Below are 21,006 nucleotides of genomic sequence, written 5' to 3'. Positions count from 1 at the left end.
TTTTGATTCTTAAATGTGTGGCTACAGGACATTATGACACTTTGTTCTCTGTTGTCCACTTTTAGGTCTCAACTTTCGGAGCAGGACCGGCTGGCCTGCCCTGTTACTCCCAAAGGAAGGTAGTATAGCCCCTTCCTATGTGTAGAACTCTATTGAGGTCCTGACGAATTGCAAAGATTAGCATGAAACATGTCGACCACAACCACAGGCAGTAGATACACCACTGGACCATAGTACCAGTGTGTATCCCTCCCTCACTGTTTTTACCAAGGTAGGCAACCACACCATTAAAATGTAACCGTGGATTACCTAACCTTTTTTAGACGTTCACACATTTCCCTAAAACTACACTAATATTAGTACCCTCATACCCGCATGCAACAAATGGCAGGAACAAAAGATCTCCGATAAAGAGCCCCTTCGCGGGTGCCCATCAGACATTGCAGCACCAGTCTAACGAGGAGCAGAACCCAGATGATGAAGCATGACACCTAGCTCGCTGGGTGTGTGAGGGTTTTAGTTCCGAAAGGGGCTGTTAGAACTGGCTATTTCTGGTTGGCTAAGGCTGACGCCAAGGCTAGGCAGAAACCACCATTCTAGTCAGGGCAAGGGAGTCACACGCCAAGATAACCCCTGCTCATCCCCTTGGTAGCTTGGCACGAGCAGACAGGCTTATCCCGGAGGCAATGAGTGAAGCATTTGCGCACGCACACAACAGCAACAACATCCTAGGCACACCACAAAAGGAACTCCACACAAGGTTATATAAAATACCTTTTGTATTGTCAAAACACATCAGATAGTAATCACACAATATACATTGTGCCAACTGGCACGGGCAATATTCACAAGGGATTATTTACAGGACAGGGCCACATGGGCCACTGTCAGAATCAACACTTTTAGAACTAGAAATACTGTTAGAAAAAGCACTTTGTAGATCATAGAACAATCAGAAGTTTCACACATGATGCATAGAACATTCAAAGGTGTAGGAAAGACACATGATGTATAAACATACATTCAGCGGTGTAAGGAACAAGGCACATGACGCATCAAAACACATTCAGAGGTGCCGGAGAAACACATGATGCTTAAAACATTCAGAGGTGTAAGGGAAGGAAACACATGATGCATAAACATACATTCAGCGGTGTAAGAACAAGGCACATTACGCATCAAAACACATTCAGAGGTGCAGCACAGGAAAACACATGATGCATAAAAACATTCAGAGGTGTAGGTAAGACACATAATGCATAAAACACATTCAGAGGTGTCACAGGCATAATGGCATAGCACATTACGCATAACTCACATTTGGGCCTGACCGGTAAAAATACAGTAGGCAATCGCCTCACTAGTCTAAACACATTAGACTCTGCCTCCTAAGAATTAATCACATTTAGGGGCGTAACTCACATAGCGAAAACATCTCACTAGCATAAACCTACATAGGTAAAATAAGCTCATAATCACATTGCGCAAACATCACCTTAGGCAATTACTATCATAAACATAGCAAAATCACATTGCGCAAAAGTCACATACCAGCCCCCTAGCCTACTGGCCATCCAACAAGGGTACTCAAAAAGCCCTGTGTCCAGAATGTCAGGGCGAGCTGCCAATGCAGCGCCAGTCAGGGGTGTGCCACCGGCGCAAACCTAAACGTTCCAGCTGCCCACTAATTGCTGGGCAGCTGGGAACAATGACAAGGACCTAAACGTTGCAGCTGGTACTAAGTGCTGCTCAGCTGTAGCAGGCCTGGCACCTCTGTGCCATCTCTGTCCCACACAGGGACTCTCTCTCCCTTGGCATCTAAACGGTGCAGCTGCCCACTAATTGCTGGGCAGCTGGGAAACAACAAAACTGCGACAGGGTCCTCACTGACCCTAGAACAGGACTGCGCCAACTGTTGGAGCCATCTGGCTCTAGAATCATTAAGGTGTCCCCTAAAGAACTGCGGGAGACAGGACAAACTGGGCCCTGGCACAACCGTACCCTCTGGGCCCGGCTGGGGCTCTCTAAAGTAACCTTGCCCCTGCTGCAGCCATCGTGGGAGCCATCTGGGCTCTATCAATAACGTCTGCCCTCCTGAAGCACCCGAGCGCTTTGAAAATGAACTATGTCCCCTGAGCCTCTCTGGGCTCTAAAAACAACTGGGGGAGGACACGGGCCTCAGGGATCATTAACAGAACGTTGGGGCGGCTCACTGCCATCTGGGGCCGCCCTGAATATACCTCTGCAGTGGCGGAGCTCACAAGCTCCTAAAATCATCATGCCCCAAATGTTGGAGCGGCCCGCTGCTAAGAGGGGCCGCTCTTTAACGTCACTGTGCCTGGAACAGGCACCACCAACAACGAGGCCCAACAGAGCGCCACTCACCTGCTCTACGGGCCGGGCACTTCGCGCCGCTCTCCTCACCTCAGGGACAAGCGGAGCTCTCTCTCCCTTGGGTCACGGTGCGGCTCCTCTCCATGCTGCGGGACCGGCATTACTCCTCCCCGTCTCGCAGCGCAGCGCTTCACTTGGCGGTGGCAGCGGGCGGGGCTCTCTCACTCCTGAGAGCCTCGCGGAGACCTGCTGCACCGCGCTCCACCGGGGGCGTATCCAGACGCCGTAGGGCTCCCTCCGCTCAGGGGAGCCCTGCCGACCAGCCGCCATGCTCCTGCTTCCTTTCGGGCTGCAGGGCGGGACTTCCATTTGGGGGCCTACAGCACTTCCGGGTTGCCACGAGCAGCGCGGCAGCCCTTTTCTCGCAATCACCAGGCAAATGCCGGGTGGGCACTGGCTCCATCAAAATAAACCGAGGTGGGCACTCGGAATAAAAATAATTACAGAGGCGGGGTACCAAATCAGCAAGTATGCGGGGCAAATGCCGGGTGGGCACCGGCTGTGACAAATAAAGTGCTCCCCAGCGCTACGACAACAACCAAATCGCTTCCAGGCGCTAGAAGCAGAGTAAAGCGCTATTAAGCGCTGGGGGGCAAAATAAAGCGCTCCCAGGCGCTAGAGGCATAGGCAAGCCCACAGGAACACAGGATTCAAAGCCAAGGGGTTCTGGGGGCAAAGGGAAGCAAAGAGGACCCCAAAAAGAAAAGAACCTCCAGGCATCCAGGTCCATCAGGTATCCAGGGGCTGGGCAGGGCCCAGGGAGGCAAGCCTTCCCCCGGGCCCAAGCAGCAGCACGCCCCTGGCAGGATTCAAGTCAGAAACAAGAACATTTTGTAAGGGGACACAGACCCTTTTTATACCATAAAATCCTTTGTTTAGCAGGGTGCAGGCAATGTGAGAACCAGCTACAACTGGATATAGGGAACTCCTTTTACTGGCCAGGCTGGGGACATCAGACGCACCACAGGGGGTGGAGCCAGCATTGTGTGGGGAAAGCCCAGCCCTATTCAGGCCCAGGTGCACCCCTCCCCTCACATCAGCATGCTAATCACTCCATTCACCACCGGGGCAGACCCACCCAGACTCTTGGAGCCAGGCTCGCAGGCCAGCTTCAGCCAATCACACGCCAGACACAAATTACACAAATATGCCAACTTCTAGAAGTGGCACTTCCACACTAGACACAATCATGCCGCATATATCATTGCGTAGCATTCAATCTCACGAGTTTGCACATACCAAACTCGACCCTGCACTCCCCACACATCAGGAACTACCATGGGCATACATATTCCCCATTCATTCCTATGGGAGGGCAGGTCACTCTCACCACACACACAGAGAGCTCACGCACTTTACACTGTACCACAGTGAAAAAGTGCGCAGAGGCCTAAAATCACCAGCACCAGGTCACAGAAACAGGCTAGGAAAAAGCAAAAAGTTTCGGGGTGAACCTGCCAAAAAGGGCCAGGTCCAACAGGGGCATTCCCCTTTTTTGCCCCCTTCTCCTTCCCTTTGCTTGGTCCTTTTAAATATTTCTGTTTCCTTGGGGAACTGTGTACCTCTCTTGGTCTACGAGGCAATGCAGCCTCACTCCTTTGCTATCTGTACAGCTCCTCAACCCCGATATCAGTGTAGCTTATCTTCAGTAGTTAAAATGGGGCTAACACATGGCTCCTAGGCAGTCCACACCTGACAATATGTTCAGATGCATGTCATTTTACTCAGCTGGGATGTGCGATGATCTTCCAGGGGATCAGGTCATTCCAATTGGCAGGCATGGTCCAGTTCATTGACAGGCTCTTAGCTCTTTCTTCTGTTCTAGCAACATGGTTGGACAGGTTTTTCCAGACTTAGGTATAGACTGGAGGGATAGTTGCAATCCACCAAATACTTTAATCCAGGTCCCTTCTCCATGGTAAGGATTCATTGACACTGAACATAGTATTGGCTGAGGGATTCAATACTTATATTCCTCTAGTTGTTTGGCAGACTACCAGAACAAACCACAGAGTCTACCATATTTAAACATTTTGGGATTTTCTAATATCCAGGAGGTATTTTATGGCTGTTGCTAGCTATATTTTGCAGAGCTCCTCCCCAGTGGACCTGGCTCAGTGGACCAGCTCCTTTTCAGAAGATATAGTTATTAGCAATGGAGGATTCCACAATCCTCAGTCAAAATGGAAAACAGGCCCTTGATAGAACTGGAAAGATATACCTATGTAATATATATATGAGCAATAGAGGTTTGTCTTTCTAACGTTTTGGGATGCTGCACATAGCCTGAATATTCAGTGTTCTTTAGTTGTGTGACGATCAATCAGAAGTAACTTTTCTTTCCTGAAAAAAATGATAAAACTTAGGATGGTGCTAATACGGTTTCCAGACAAAAGATTGAGTTGAAAATATTGCGACACATAAATATTGAGTTCTTAATATTGTGATGCACGTATACCATTATGCAGGAATATTGTTGACAAAATATTGATTTTATAAGTAAGTAATACTATATATTTTAATTGTTTATGTTAGAAATTGTTTGCATAATTTGTATAATTGCTGTTGATGTTTTTAAATGTAGTTTGTAAAAATGGTGCTTCTTTTAATTCTAATATAATTTTTCATTTTAATGTATTGTTTCATAGGGGGATTTTGGGCTTGTAGGGGTACAGGGTGGGAAGTAAGTTCATTATAATTCATTCATAATTAATTTTAATCAAAATGAGTTATTTACTTGATAGTTCGTTATGTAAATTGTATAAATAATGTATTTGTTAAGACTTATTTTAAGTGCAGGTTCTGGAATTTGTAGAGGTAAAGGGTGGGAAATAAATACATTTTCATTAATTAATAATTAATTTTAATTAAAATTTAATATTTAATTGATAATTCATTATATAAACTGTGTAATATATTTTTTTAAAGTTTTTTCCTAGGTGCAGGTTGTGGAATTTGAAGGGGGAAAGGGTGGGAAGTCAATTAATTTTAATTATTTAGTAAATAATTTAATTAAGATGAATGATTGAATTGATAGTTATTTATGTAAATTGTGTAATTAATTTATTTTGTAAGTTATATTTTAGGTGCCAGTTGTGGGATTTGTAGGGGGAACCGAGTGGGAAGTAAATACATTATAATCCATTAATTTTAATTCAAATTATTTGTTTAATTGATAATTAATTATGTAAATGATGGATTTATTACGATTTCCCAAATATATTTTAGGTGTGGGATGTTGAGTTTTTAGAGGAACAGGGTGGGAAGGTAATTAAGGAACAATGCATTTATAATGAATTATTAATGTATTAATATTTAATTCATAATTATGTAAATTGCAAAATTATCATATTTGTTAAGTTATATTTTCGGTGTGTGTTGATTAGTTTAGACAGGAATAAGGTGGGAAATTAATGAAGTAATAATTAAATACTAATTTATTCATTGTTATTGAAATATTTAATTTATTTATACTTTTGTACAAAATTTAAAACATTTATTTTGTACATTGTATATATGTGTTTTGTTTGTAGGTGAATGGGGTGGGAAGTTATTTAAGTAATAATAAATTACAAATTATTAATTCATTTATTACAAATCGTTTTCTTTATTACTTCAGATGTTAATTGTGTTATACTTTTTTTCATTTCAACTACATTTAATATGTTGGTTGTGATGTGTGTTGCAATATAAGGCCTCATGACGATGTCGGTGGGACCACTGACGTCTAGGCCATCGGTGGCGATGCCACTGACATCCAGGCCATCAGTCCGACCACAGCATTACGATGCAAACCATAAGACCGCAATGGTCGAGGGGAAAGACCGTCGTCTCTGACAGGATCAAGAATCCCGGCGGGGCGGCGGTCAGAACCCTGTCCCTCAAATGGAGGCGGTGCCTGCACAGGCACCACTGTAGGGGTTAGGATGTCCCTTTCCAACTGTATTTTCATGGTGGTCCGACTGCAATGAAATGGCAGACAGAAGTGGATTTTTTGGGGCTCCAAGCAGGGCCTCGTTCCCCGTGGGCCACAGCTAAGTGGCCTGGAGGACACGTGTAGTACCCCCACACAACCATGAAATGTGTGTCAGGCACCACATGGTGCCTGTCACGCTTTGCAGGGATGTCCACAACATGCTTTTTTTCTACTGTGGTTTGTGCTGCAGCCCTTTTCCTGGACCGCACCATAAGCCACAGTAGTAAAAAGCTCTTTCTGGCTGCCGTGCTGGTGGTCTTATCATATTTTGGTGGGTGGGACCGCTGACTCATTGTTCAAGGTCGGACAGGCTCCTGCCCGATACGATGGCAGTCGGCGGTCTGACCGACCGCCATTGTACTGAGGCATATAGGGCTAGATGTAGGTAATCGTGAAATACCGATTCCTTAATACTGAATTTTACCGATTCAGTATTAAGGAATCGGTATCTCCAATGTACCTAAAGATTCGTTAAAAATTACCGAATCGGTATTAATCGGTAAAAATTAGTGAATCGGAATGTTTCGGTAAAAAAAAAATACCGAAACCCCATTACCGATTCGTAAATACCGAATCCCATACCGAATCGCTAAATACCGGTTCAGTAATTTAAAAATTCGGAAATTGTGGAATCAGCCAATCCTGTGCATCCCAATTACCTTCCAAACAGGAAGTGGCCACACCCAGGCAGCTGCACTGAACCTGGAGCTAGCTGTGAGGCAGGTAGCTGAGCAGAGGAGCCAGGAGCAACACAGCCTCTCTTTACAAAAAAAAAAAACCCTTGCAAAATGGCAAACCAGGCGAGAGAGAAGGTGGGAGCAGAAAGAAAAAGAAAGATGAAGTTTAGTGAGAAGGAGCTGGAGGTCCTCATTGAAGACGTCAGCAAGGACAATGAGAACCTGTTTGGCAAGCAGTCCCTGCATGTGCCTGAGTCGCAGAAGAGACTGATCTAGCTTGCTATTCAGAGCAAGATCAATGCCATGGGGGTCACCCAGTGCACCATCGAGGACATAAAGAAGAGATGGTATGACCTGAGGAATACTGCGAAGGTGATGATGGAGGAGAGGCAGAAGCAGGCCAGCAAAACTGGTGGAGAGAGGAGCAGAGCACCTGCACCTACAGCCCTGGAGCTCATGGTTGAGTCCACCCTCCAGCCGGAGGGTGTGAGTGGCATCGGCGATGCCGACAGCTCTGCTAGAGCTGCCACCAAACAAGGTAAGAAGCATGCACAGCATGCTGTGCACCCCCCTCCCCAGCCCCTATCCTCAGAGAGGCATAGGGACTCCCACTCCAGTCCATGTTTTACTCATAACTTGCAATGCATTATGGGAGATGTAGTCAGAAGTGACACATGTTCAGAACAGTCAGTCTAGCAAACCCAAAGGCATGTGACAGCAATTAGCAAGCATAGGACATGCAGTGTGATTGGCAGGCATAATGTTTATTGCAATGAAAAGGCTGCCAGATAAGTGAGCATATCTACATTCTGTCTGTACAGGTGAGACATCTTGCAGTGCAGCAGAGGGGAGCAGAGGTAAGGCACCCAGGCCAGAGGGGAGACAACAGGAAGAAGACCAGTCGCCTGCAGGGCACACAACCACCCCACCACCAACGCCACCACCACCACCATCACCACAGCACCAGACACCGGCGCCATCACCACCATCACCATCAACACTGCCACATTCAACGCCACCACCACAGTCAGGCAGGAGGCATGCCGTGGCCACCCTCCAGCAGATGGAGGTGTCCGAGGAGGACAGCACAGGGGCCCAACAGTCGACAGTGGCTAAGGACGGCAACTTGGAAAGATCTGAGTACCCATCTGAGCACACCCACACATCCTCCAGACGCCGCAGGGCAAGGGCAGCCAGTCCTCCAATCCAGGGTCAAGGTGACAGTGAGTTCACTGGGCTTGAAGGCAACATGCTGAAGGTCCAGCGCCTGCAAGGGAGAGCGATTAGGTCAGTGGAGCGGGAGATGGCACACATGAATGCGCACATGCATCACATCAAAAAGGGCATCAGTGCCATTAACACCACCATGGCTGAGGGCATGAGTGATGTTCAAGTTCAAGTTCAGTAATTTGTATAGCGCGCTACTCACCCAGAGGGTCTCAAGGCGCTTGAGTGTGGCGTCGGCTGTGAGGCAGCTCTGCAGCTAGTTGGAGGAGAACCGCTTGTCTAGGTGCGGGGAGAGGCAGAGACTGGATGCTTACACCAAGGCGGTGAACCGCCTGTCTACTGCTACCTCCCTCATGTGCAGACGCTCCATAGCCATGCAGGAGGAGATGGCACACTGTAGTCGGGATGTGGCTAGTGGGATGGTCACTATGACCTCAGCACTTGAACTACTGCAAACAGAGAAGGTGGCCACTACAGCAGATGGGGGGAAAAGTGAGGAGGCTACTAGCTGTAGTAGCATTACACCCTCTCCCACCGAGACCAGGAGGCGCAGCGATTGCCACAGCGCTGGCCAGAAACATACTGGCAGTGCAGACAGTGGGGCTAAGGAACGTGGCAGTGCAGCGCTTGGGCCCAGGAAATAGAGCCAGCCATGGTTGTACATTAATGGGTGATGGAGACTGCTTCAGATCTTGGTGGTGTGCACTGGTCATTATACACCATCATTTAAATACAGTAGCTGACTATGTCTCATAACTCACTCAGAAATAGTTGCGTGTTATCTCAGCCCGTCTGTGTCTCCCATCCAGTGCTGCTGCCACACCAGCTGTGCAGGGCTCTGGCTGTGGGTTGTCCTCACCCTCGTCCTCAGAGTCAGTTAGTTCCACTGCTGTTCCTTTCTCTGTGGTAAGGTTATGCAGCATTGCACATGTTGCTATTATTTTGCAGCAGATGATGGGGCGGTACTGAAGTTCACCTTCACTTTTGTGGAGGCATCAAAACCTGCTTTTTAGTAGTCCAAAGGTGCGCTCCACAATGTTGCGCGTGCTTTTATGTGTCACATTGTATCTCCTCTCCCTTGGGGTGGTTGGGTTGAGGTATGGAGTTAGTATGAATGAACGGACGGCATATGCGCTGTTACCTACATGGGAAAGAAAGTGCAATTAATTTGGGTCACCAATACGCTCATCCAAGGTATACATCAGGGTGTGTCACATTGATTTACCTAGAAGGTATCCTTCTCCAAATTCACCAGCAGCCAGACGTGTATAGATGCCACTGTTCCTGAATATGTAGGAGTCATGGGTACTCCCTGGGAATTTGGCCACAATGTCTATAATGATGAACTCAGCATCACATATCACCTGCACGTTGATGGAGTGAGTGGATTTGTGGTTGCGGTATATGTATTCTGTATCTGCAAGTGGGCAAATTGGTATGTGGGTCCCATCGATGCAGCCTATTACATGTGGGAAGTGTGCCTTTTGGTAGAAATCCAGCTTTGTCTTCTGCTGCTCCGCCTGTGTGCTGGGGAAGCGAATGTAGTGATGCATTGTCTGCATCATGGCGTCCAGAAAGGAGTTGAATAAATGGGACAGGCAGCTCTGTGACACACCACCTGCTGGGGCTATCACACCCTGGTAACTTCCTGATGCCAGGAGGTGCAGGCAGCAGAGTACCTGTACCTATGTGGGTATTGCGTGGGCCCTTGGTGTCTGATGCTCCAGGTATGGTTCCAGGTCCCGTATCAGGTCAAGGATGGTGTGTGGGTGTAGCCTGTACCTGTCATGTATTTCTGGCTCAGTCATTTGGAACAGTGTGACACGCAGTCTGTACACACGCTCTTCCCGTTTCCAAACCCTCACTCCTGTAGCTCGCAAACGTAGCCGCCTTGCTATGACGTAGAGGGCGGCCATTGTGTTCACACTGTTGCATTTTTGGGCTGTTTTTATGCACTGCACCTGATTACCACCTGTTCTCGGTCAGTGATAATTACAGATTCTTAAATACCGAATTTGGATGAATACGGTATTTCCAAATCTTGGTACATCGCATTTCCGAATTTTTAACGATTCCTTATTTACCGAATCGGTATTTTGGGGTTTCGGTGTCGACCGATCAGTAAATAAGGAATCGGTAACTGTTTCCCTTTGATTTACCGAATCGTTATTACTGATGGCATTCGGTGATACCTACATTGCACAGGGCTAAATACCGGTCGGTAACGCTCAAATTTACCGAATTTCGGCTTTACCGACCGGTATTTAGCCACCTACATCTCGCTCATAGTGTGGTATTTTAAGTAAATTAATAAAATTTGTTTTGATTAATTATAATTATAAAACATTTTAATAATTAAGGAATTTGTTTAATTTTTGTTAAAATGTATACACATAACTTTTCTATTTAGAATTTTATATATTGGGTTATTTTATAGAGTTGTTAAAATATGTTATTTGTTTGAAGTGAACTACTCTTTCTCTACTTTTCATAAACTGGAGTGGGAATAGTACATTTTACTCCTTCAGTGTCCTACGCTTTCCCTACTGTTGCACGGACTGGACAGGGAATAGTACATTTTACCCTTCGGGAGTCCAACGCTTTTTCTACTGTTGCACAGACTGGAGGGGTAATAGTACATTTAACCGCTCCGGAATACAATGCCTTCCCTATTATTGCGCTGACTGGTGCGGGAATAGTAAATGTTGCCCCTCCTGAGTCTGACGCTTTCCCTACTGTTGCATACAGTGGAATGGGAATAGTAAAGGTTCTCCCTCATGAGTCCAGTGCTTTCCCTTCCAGTTGCACACACTGGAGTAGGAATACTAAATTGTACCCCTCCTGAGTCCAACACTTTCCTAACTGTTGCATAGCTTGGAGTGGGAATTCTATATTAATTATTCGTAGAGTTTAAAAGCTTTGCTAGTTTTTTTAAAATATATTATTATGTGTTTTTGTATTTTATATTTTTTATATATATAAATGTGTGTAATTTTCCGGTATTTGTAGTCAAATGTATTTTTGTTTATTGTATACTTTTTATGTATAGTTAAATAGGTAATATTTTTACGTTTTTGTAGTTTATCTGTTACATTTTTCCTATGTGTATTTAAATATCTATATAAGATTGAGTACGCTGTGTATGTTCTGACATACACCTTTGGCCTACGATATGTGGGCAGCACAAAGCTACAGGTGCATGTCAGAATCTTACAACATCTGCGAGCAATCGTCAATAATGACACAGCATACCCAGTAGCCAGGCATTTCAGATTGACACATGGCAATGACCTGAAGTGCCTAAAATACTTTGTGATTGCGGCAATCCCAAACCCCCACAGAGGGGGGAATAGGAACAATCTCTATGTCAACTAGAATGTAAAATGAACTAGGAGCTAGACAGTAGACATCCCAGAGGGCTGAATAACACAGAGGAGTTACATAACTTCTTGTAACATACCCCACTGTACAAAAATAGATTCATACATTTAGACATCCCCAGCTGCAACCTCCTGTCCCTGTTTTTAAACCCATTGCACACATGTTTACCTTAGTCATGCACCAACACATCAACACATGAATTGCACTCTAAAGCATTGCCTATTGCACTTTTTCAGCACTGTATGTAGAAACCATCTGTGCTTTGTCATGTTTACAAATTTCGAGCTTTGCACCAACATTTTAGAAGTTATTTATATCCAATCTGTTTCAATTTTAGATATGCAAAATGTTTACAATGTGCAAGTGTGGCATTCATATCTATACATTCATTTATATCCATTTTTTTTCTATTAACTGTAGATATGTGAAATGTTTAATAGGTTATTTTATATTATGGATTTTACATATATGAAATGATATACATATACATTTATTATCATGAATGTAGGACACAATATTTAATTATATGTGTGGAAGATAAATTATTGTCTATTTTTCTATTTTACAAGATAAAGTTGATTTATAATATTGAACCATTAACAATTACCATTTAAAGTTAATCCTGCATTGAAGCAGTTATCAAAAACAGCCCTTGCACTTTACAACATAATTAAATAATGGTGGGTATATTACATCTATTTTACCCAAAAGCAAATATACAATCAAGAACTTAGCACTCTTGATATACTTACATAGAAAAACTGACCATGAGCAATACTAACTCTGCAGTATGTCTTTTATGTTCACTTTGATCACATGACACAGGGAAAACATGAAATAATAGTATAAAAACTGTTGGCGGACTCCGTTTCCGCATGTGAACAAGGATACTTTGTTATCCGAAACACGTCATAATCTGTGAAAAATATAGACCTGTTTTTTTTTTGCCACGACATTCTGGAGTCTGTGACTCTCTCTTCGCCGGCTGGGAAGTGGGGAGAGACAAATACCTGTTATATATATATATATATACATACACACATATATCTTATATCTCAGCCTCACTGGCCCCAGGTTCGGACTCGAGCAAATGGAAGCGGTTTGCAAGGGAATCGTGGAAAAAAGGAAAAAATTAACATGGCATGAAAATGAAACATCGCCCACCGAAGGGTAGTATTGAAGACTGGGTTGGACTACAGGTACCAGCAGGCTCATGATTGAAATTGAAGGCTACACCCACTGGAGGGTTAATCTTGAAAAAACAATTAAAATGAGGGAAGCGGGCGCTATTAGTGCAATCACAGTCGTGCGATGTATCAGCCGTGCTCCTCCTCTGACGAAGGCCCACGGTGGGCTGAAATGCATTAGGAAAGGAAAATAGGAGCGTTTTAAATAAACCTTCAAAATTCACCACGACGTGTGCGGCTCACTTCTTTCTTTTGGAAAGGTGCAGGGGATACTTACCCGTCTGGTCCGACCTTGGAGCAACGCACCACCGACAATGAGCGCCTTTACCTGCTCGAAATGGACTGTCAAAGTTTACCCGCCGAGAGGCATGAAGAGCAGCGGCTGCCACCTGGGACTGGCCCCAGGTTCGGACTCGAGCAAATGGAAGCAGTTTGCAAGGGAATCGTGGAAAAAAGGAAAAAATGAACATGACATGAAAATGAAACATCGCCCACCAAAGGGTAGTATTGAAGACTGGGTTGGACTACAGGTACCAGCAGGCTCGGGATTGAAATTGAAGGCTACACCCACTGGAGGGTTAATCTTGAACAAACAATTAAAATGAGCGACGCGGGCGCTGTTAGTGCAATCACAGTCGTGCGATGTATCAGCCGTGCTCCTCCTCTGATGAAGGCCCAAGGTGGGCTGAAATGCTTTAGGAAAGGAAAATAGGAGCGTTTTAAATAAACCTTCAAAATTCACCACGACGTGTGCGGCTCACTTCTTTCTTTTGGAAAGGTGCAGGGGATACTTACCCGTCTGGTCCGACCTTGGAGCAACGCACCACCGACAATGAGCGCCTTTACCTGCTCGAAATGGACTGTCAAAGTTTACCCGCCGAGAGGCATGAAGAGCAGCGGCTGCCACCTGGGACTGGCCCCAGGTTCGGACTCGAGCAAATGGAAGCAGTTTGCAAGGGAATCGTGGAAAAAAGGAAAAAATGAACATGACATGAAAATGAAACATCGCCCACCAAAGGGTAGTATTGAAGACTGGGTTGGACTACAGGTACCAGCAGGCTCGGGATTGAAATTGAAGGCTACACCCACTGGAGGGTTAATCTTGAACAAACAATTAAAATGAGCGACGCGGGCGCTGTTAGTGCAATCACAGTCGTGCGATGTATCAGCCGTGCTCCTCCTCTGATGAAGGCCCAAGGTGGGCTGAAATGCATTAGGAAAGGAAAATAGGAGCGTTTTAAATAAACCTTCAAAATTCACCACGTCGTGGGTGGCTCACTTCTTTCTTTTGGAAGCACCAGTCCCGAGCCCCAAATCCGAAACAGGTGCCGACACCGTGGATAATTAAACACCAAAACTTGAATTCAAAAGGCAGCCCTGACACGTTTTGGTGGACGTACCACCTTGCTCGCATGATATATGTATATATAGACTGGTTATCATAGTTAATAAAAAAAAATAGCAAACTATGTTGGAAATTAAAATTTATATTTTATAATAGTTTTAGATTATATTTATATGTGTCTATATAAACATACACACATACATTTATATGTGTGTTTTTGTTTAAGTAAGGATATATTTATATATATTTAAATAATTGTTTCATATATTTAATTTACATTATATTTATGTTATATGTTAAAATATTTCGAATGTACTATTTTTAACAATGTCTATATATTAAAAAATGATATTTGTGTATATATTTTGTCAATATTAGTGTAAAACGATATTTTTGCACTTACCTTTATATGTATAGGAAAGCAATATTTTTCACACTGTATTTCTCTACCACAATATTTATGGTTTAGATATTATGTCAGTGAACCGTGAATACTTGGAGAAGTAATAAAAAAAAAAATAGGGACCTCAAAAGTCAAAAAAACATTCAGTAGGCCAGACTAGTGCCTCTCCCAAACAAAGAATTAAATCCCGGGTTGAAGTCACTTGAACTTAAAATCAAATGTAGATTTTGCAACTTTAAAACAGAATCTTTGCTAAATTTGATTTGCTGCTGCCTCTGCATGTTACAGTCCTGTCAGAAGCTTTTAAAGCCAATGTGGTTACGCAATGGGGCCCAGACAGTGAAAGAAGCAGCTTTGGTTTTATTTTCTTGCACCCTACCATCAGATTTGGCTAGATTTGGAAGATATATGGATGAGTTGCGCCTTAGATTTATTGAAGAAGATAGTCACGGAAACTCCGAACCAGTCAGTCTTTAGAAAATAGTCTTGTTGACTGGACTAAAGGCACACTTTAAAAAGATACATTAAATTCTGTCCTAAGGCTGTATAGATAACCTTTCTCCTTTTAAATGTAAATAGTATATTACTTTTTAGAATTGAAATTAGATAATGCCCAAAGTGAACTCTTTTTGATGTATGGACCTTAAGCAATTCAAGTTTTTGTGTAAAAAAAAAATGTGTACACATGTAAGCTACATTGTAAATGGTTTTAAGTAACTGCAATAAATAAAATATTCATTCACTGTCACTGGACCTCCAAAGTACACATTTAGTGGTCATCAGAAGACATCTAACAGAAAAAAAACTGTATTGTACAGGAAAGACAAATGAAATGTAGGACTAATCTTATGTACCTCAGAAAACTACTATAGCAATTGTTTACTCAAATGGTTTAATGATAAAGTATTTTTGTATTGTGCTGGGTCGCTGGAGATGACGTAGCATCCGTTTAAATTTGAGGCTTCTACTCTCATGGCAAAATTAAATCTTTTGAGAATGTTATGAGGGTTATAGCAAAAGAAAGCTGTCATGACATTGCAGGTAAGTGCTATTTTAGGTCTTCTTCCAACTGTCTTGAACAATTATGCATCCATTTATTACTTTTCTGTAAAGGCTAAAACATTTTGAAAATGCTCCCAGATTTCTATCTCTCAAAATGGAAAGTAGATATTGGCAGCATTCATGCAGTAATAATAGATTGGCAGTATAAAGTTCTTCTGTTTTGCACATTTAGCTGCAAATGTACTATTTTTTTCTAATTTGCCTGTGATTTTGTTTTTCCAAACAGCTTGACAAGTCTGAACATCAAAATCTGGTGGATAACGTAGCCTGGGTAAGCTCTGTTGCTGTATTTTCTTGCTGAATAAAACAGGTACTCCACAGAATGTGTTGCTACCCAAAGAGAATGGCCCTAGCTTCTAAACTTTAAAGTTGTAAAAAGAGAAAATCTGGATGTTAAATGTGATGTTGCATCCAAGCGGTCAGTCTGGCTTGCATCCTCATCACCTCGTAGTCTGTGCTTGAAGCAGACGATTTAGGCATGGATGTGAATGAAAATTAATGCATTTAGGTATCTTAATACTGTTGCCTCTTTTTCCTCATGATTCGAATTAAAACCAGGAGTGGCGTTAATCCCCTAAGGATTTTGCTGCACCTTAAACATACCTGGTCAATAATTAAATTGGATATTCAATAACATTCGGAATTGAATGTAAAGAACATTATGTGTTTCAATGAACACGAGACAAATATTAATATGAACCCAGGAAAGTTTGTCAAAGGATTACATGATAACAGAAGTCAAATCAAATGAATAGGAGTCAGCCAATGATTCGTTTAAATCAAATAATACCATAAAGCTCAGAATAAAATGCAAAATAAAGGATAGGCAAACACATTATTGTTAAACTCTATAGAAATAAATCAAATGTCAGACTGAAATGGGAGTCGCCTCCTAAATGTTAATGAAGAATGAGCCCAGCACCCTTAGGAAGTGGGTTCTTTAATAATCCAAAATACAAAGAAATCCATAAATGAATACAATTATTTAAAATCATGCAGTGAACCAATCAGGTTAAAGGAAGAACGATCCACTTTCTAATAATACATTATTCAGCTTTGCCCCACAGATTTGCATAATGTTGTTCCCAACCGTGGTGCTCTTGAGATGCCTCAATATTTAGGACAAATCTCCATGACTTAATATATAAGGACAAGTCCTAACTAGAATCATATCATGGCTCCAACTGGTAAGGCCACGGAGGCATTCATTGTACTATCACAGAATTCTAAGATTGTCTGTAAATTAACCATCATGTTGTCCATGGAAAAGAAACATTGGGGCATATTCACTAGGATTTATCTCTGAATTATCCCCACTTTAACGCATCAAAAGTGGTGATAGAATTAACACCCCATTCACAAGCTGGTGCAAACTGCAGACATTGCCAGAATTCCTGCGATAACATCCCCAAAACCTAGCACCACGGCGGACACCACCAACTAACGCTAATGAGATGCTGAGTAGGCTTTCTCGTGCAGAACCACACAAAAAAACCAGCAACACCACTTTCACAACGAACTGACAGATCCGCAAAGCGAACCGAAAACACGCGATAAGCAGCGTTAGCCGTGGGTATTTAAAACCTGCCTCAAGCAGGTGTAAAGCCGGATGCCTCGCACACAGCCACACCTGAAGAACGAACGACAATATGGAGCTACTTATCATGCAGCTCAGAGCACCAACAGGCCACCACGAATATACGATGTTACATCGCAGTGTTCCACCGCAATACCTTTACAACGCAGGCATTACAACTCACGTTGTTACAACGACTTGAGCAGGGGGGCGCTGGACTTAGGAATAGTGTGATTTTCTATTTCAACTCCAGCCTACGTTACAGTAGGGAATGTGTTGGAATGGTAAATTATACTATTCATTAGCTTAGAGCGCCATCTAGCGCACGTTATTGTAATGACTTGCGTTGTAATGCCCCATTGTAAAGGTAATGCGGTGTGAACACCGCAATGTAACCGATGTTTGCCGACCACAACACCCACCGCCACCACTCCAGGACCGCCACCACCCCCTGGGCCCGCCACCACCCCCTGTGCCCGGACCCGTCCCCGACCACTACAGAGGCAGTGCAGAGTAAGACAGCGGACCTACAATAAACGCACCACTCTCACATACCTAGCGCTAGAGGAAGTCATTGCCCACTACAGGCTCAAAAGGACAACCATTCACCGCATCCTGACCCACATCGCCCACAGGGTGACTGTCCCAACTCCGCGGAGAACCAACATCCCTCCGCAGACAAAGCTGCTGGCTGTGCTGCACCTGTTGGCCTCTGGTACCTTCCAACCAACAACTGCTAGAGTTGGAGGGGTCTCACAGCCAGCCCTATCAAAGTCCATCACACCTGTCCTGGATGCCATCCTCAGCTTCAAACCCCAGTACCATCACTTCCCCAACACTGTGCAGGAACATCTGGAGACCAAGCAAGGCTTCTAAGCCATAGCCAGATTCCCGGCCATGTTAGGGGCAATTGACTGCACACATGCCCCACTTGTGCCCCCTGCGGATACTGTACACCACTACAGCAACAGAAAGGACACACATTCCATCAATGTGCAGGCAATAGTGGACCACCGGGGACTCTTCACAAATGTCGACGCCATGATTCCTTCATCCTCAGACAGTCCATCATCAACCAGCACTTCCAGGATTGCACATATGGAACGTGACTGCTCGTTGGTAAGTACCAAGTCAACACACCACACATCCCAAGGCCTCCACAGCACAATGCACAACTGTGGGGATGCACATGTGAACAAACCATATTCAACATGTCAAAATACACGTCCACCTACCAGACACGGCCACAACAGTCCATGGTCATCCTGGCCTACCCCTGCACCCTAGACAGACTGGTGGTATAGTTGCCAGCATCAGCTACTCCCTGAGGGCTGGCTTACACTCACCCCACACACAGCCAGCACAGGCATCACTGGATTGGTGGACCTGCCATCACATTCTGCCAAACCAAGTATTGACTCTTTTCTTCCTGCACTGTCACAGGTGATCAAGAATATGCACTCTGCACTTGGATGTTGACACCCCTCCGAGATCTGAACACACCCGCCCAAAGTGCAATGCGGGCCACATACGCACCAGGGGCATCGTTGAACGCACATTTGGCGTGTTGATGTCATGTTTCAGGTGCCTGGACGGCACAGGTGTTAAGCTCCTGCACAGCCCCGACAATGTGTACAAGCTGATCATTGCATGTTGTGTGTTGCACAACATCTGTTTTCGCACCAGGGCCCCATGGATACCAGTTCCAGAGATACAGGCGATGATGGTAGTGATGGGGCAGGTGGCCCACATCCCACTGCAGCAGCGGCAGGAATGGCCCGTAAGAATGCCACCTTTGACACTTACTTCTCATAAGCACATCACATTGTATCCGTCCATGGCAATCATGCGACAGTAGAAAATGTCCAAATTCACTGCATGTGTGGAAAAACATTTTTGCAGGTCTCAGCTTGTACTAGTACATTTTGATGTTACGTTTCCCTGCGTTCCAGATGTGATTCGGCAGGTTGGGCACATTTGCTGAACCAGTTGTGTCCTGTGTTCAAATGTGGTGGGGGGTGCTCTTTGACCAGGGATGTTATCACTACAGGGGGCACTCCTGATTTTGTGCGCATGCACGGTGGGTGTGTCGCTCCTGCTGCTCTGATCTGTCTGCCACTGGTCTCTTTCGTGGGGTGTGCCTTTCGGTTTTGTTCTTCCACAGTGCTTGGATGTTGTGGTGTACATGTTGTCCTCTGCAGTTGTCCAGGGTGCATTCGTCGTACTCCGTTGTTGATGATTTTTGTTCCGTGGCATTTTCGATGTGCTGGTCTTGTACTATTTTCCCGCATTGCGCGTGAGTATTGCTACCCTCGCACTGGTTGTCACTGTTTTCTTATCGCACTTGTGTCCATCGCAGGTTTTGTTACGTTGGGGGATGTGTTTTTATCTCTGTCGGGGTGGTTGTTTTGTGGACAATGTCCACGGTGTCGGCAAAATATTGCATGCTACCGCTGTGTTGTGAATTCCAGAGGAGTGAGAGGCTGCATCGGTGTTCACATCGGCGTTCACAGCGATGGTGTGCTGAGACTGACAGTGACATTGCCTCTACTATCCCCCGGTGAATAAAAAACGGCAACAAACAAACTGTTACTTTCTGATTTAGGCGCTCTGCCAAGGATTTTTTTTTTTTTTTTTGTCATTAATGTTTATAACGAGGGACCGTCCCGGCACTCAGCTACCAGCTGCTGAGCGCCTCAAACGAGACGCCGTCCAGGGGTAGGTGCAACGGCCTGAACCGTGGGTCACCGTAGGTAAGGTCTTCGTGTTTGTTGTTTGTTTGGATTTCCTTCAATTTCCCGCCCCATTTTCTTCCATGTTAAACCTGCCGAATACGGCTAAGGACATCTCGCAACCAGGGAGGGGAGGCGGATACTTCTTTGACCACCCCAGAGGCAGTGGGTGCCGGGTGAGCAGTTGTGACCTGGCTATGTCACGCACTGGGGTACGTTATGGGCCGCTGTGGCGAGCACTCGTTGCCTGGCGTTCGGCTCTGATGCGCTGCCCTGCCCTGCGGTACACACGCGGGAGGGCGGCGCGGGGGTGCCGGCGCGGGTTTGCGAGTGTGGTGCTCATATTGGCGGCCATAAACAACCGGTTTGTTTCTGACCATGGGGCGACTGGACTCCGATACCCACCTATATTGGAGCATGTGAGGATACACGTTTACCTCCTGGTGTGCGCCCTCATAGGGGTCCTTTTTGATGCCCAGAGCATACCATGCTTATGCTGTAATAGCTCATCAGACTATCAAATCTTCCCGTTAGGTACCATACCTTGTCCCATTGGCTCATCGGAAAGCAGACTGAGAAGCACTTCAGGGAATATCCTGGGGTGAGCATGATGGCTTTCGGTCTCCTGTTCCTTTACTAGATGAATTTATGCTTATTCAAGTAGCATTGCTAAGAACACAATGTTTTTAGTCGGTTCACGGGCACAGACCACAGGTTGTGTAAATCTCTCACTAAACTCGCTATACCAATAATTATCGTCTATGCCTGTTTTCACCCTCCCACCAGATGTGCTCGTGATGTATGTATGTGTATGTGTGCATGGATCGTCAGGATACAAAGTGACCTGTTGGGATTGGCACTTCGCCAGTTGCAAACCATGTTCTGTTTACTCTTTACAGGTCTAGGAACTTGAGTAGGACCAATCGGCCTGCTAATCGGTATTACCGCCCATAGAAGGTTGTATACCACGTCGCAAGTTTCTAATTATTTCATTATAATTTCCATCACTTTTTGATTCATTTTTCACTGTGTGGTACACTAGAATT

The 21,006-nt window shown here is 44.7% G+C and overlaps 1 protein-coding gene across 5 annotated transcripts in view; it reads left to right on the top strand.

Moving 5' to 3' along the window:
• The window catches only part of LOC144773006 (uncharacterized), a 2,495,654-nt gene that overhangs the window by 398,050 nt on the left and 2,076,598 nt on the right, over window positions 1-21,006 (top strand). For all 5 annotated transcript variants that reach the window (XR_013599895.1, XM_078657750.1, XM_078657753.1 and 2 more), the window contains exon 3: window positions 15,879-15,923. Coding sequence is in view for 4 of the 5 variants with exons in the window: in XM_078657750.1 (XP_078513876.1) it covers window positions 15,879-15,923 (45 nt within the window). In the remaining variant the exon portion in view is untranslated. The remainder of the gene's footprint in view (window positions 1-15,878; window positions 15,924-21,006) is intronic.

The sequence above is a fragment of the Lissotriton helveticus genome, chromosome 8 (assembly GCF_964261635.1).
Source record: "Lissotriton helveticus chromosome 8, aLisHel1.1, whole genome shotgun sequence".
Lineage (NCBI taxonomy): Eukaryota > Metazoa > Chordata > Amphibia > Caudata > Salamandridae > Lissotriton > Lissotriton helveticus.
This window is presented reverse-complemented; position numbering and strand designations above follow the sequence as displayed.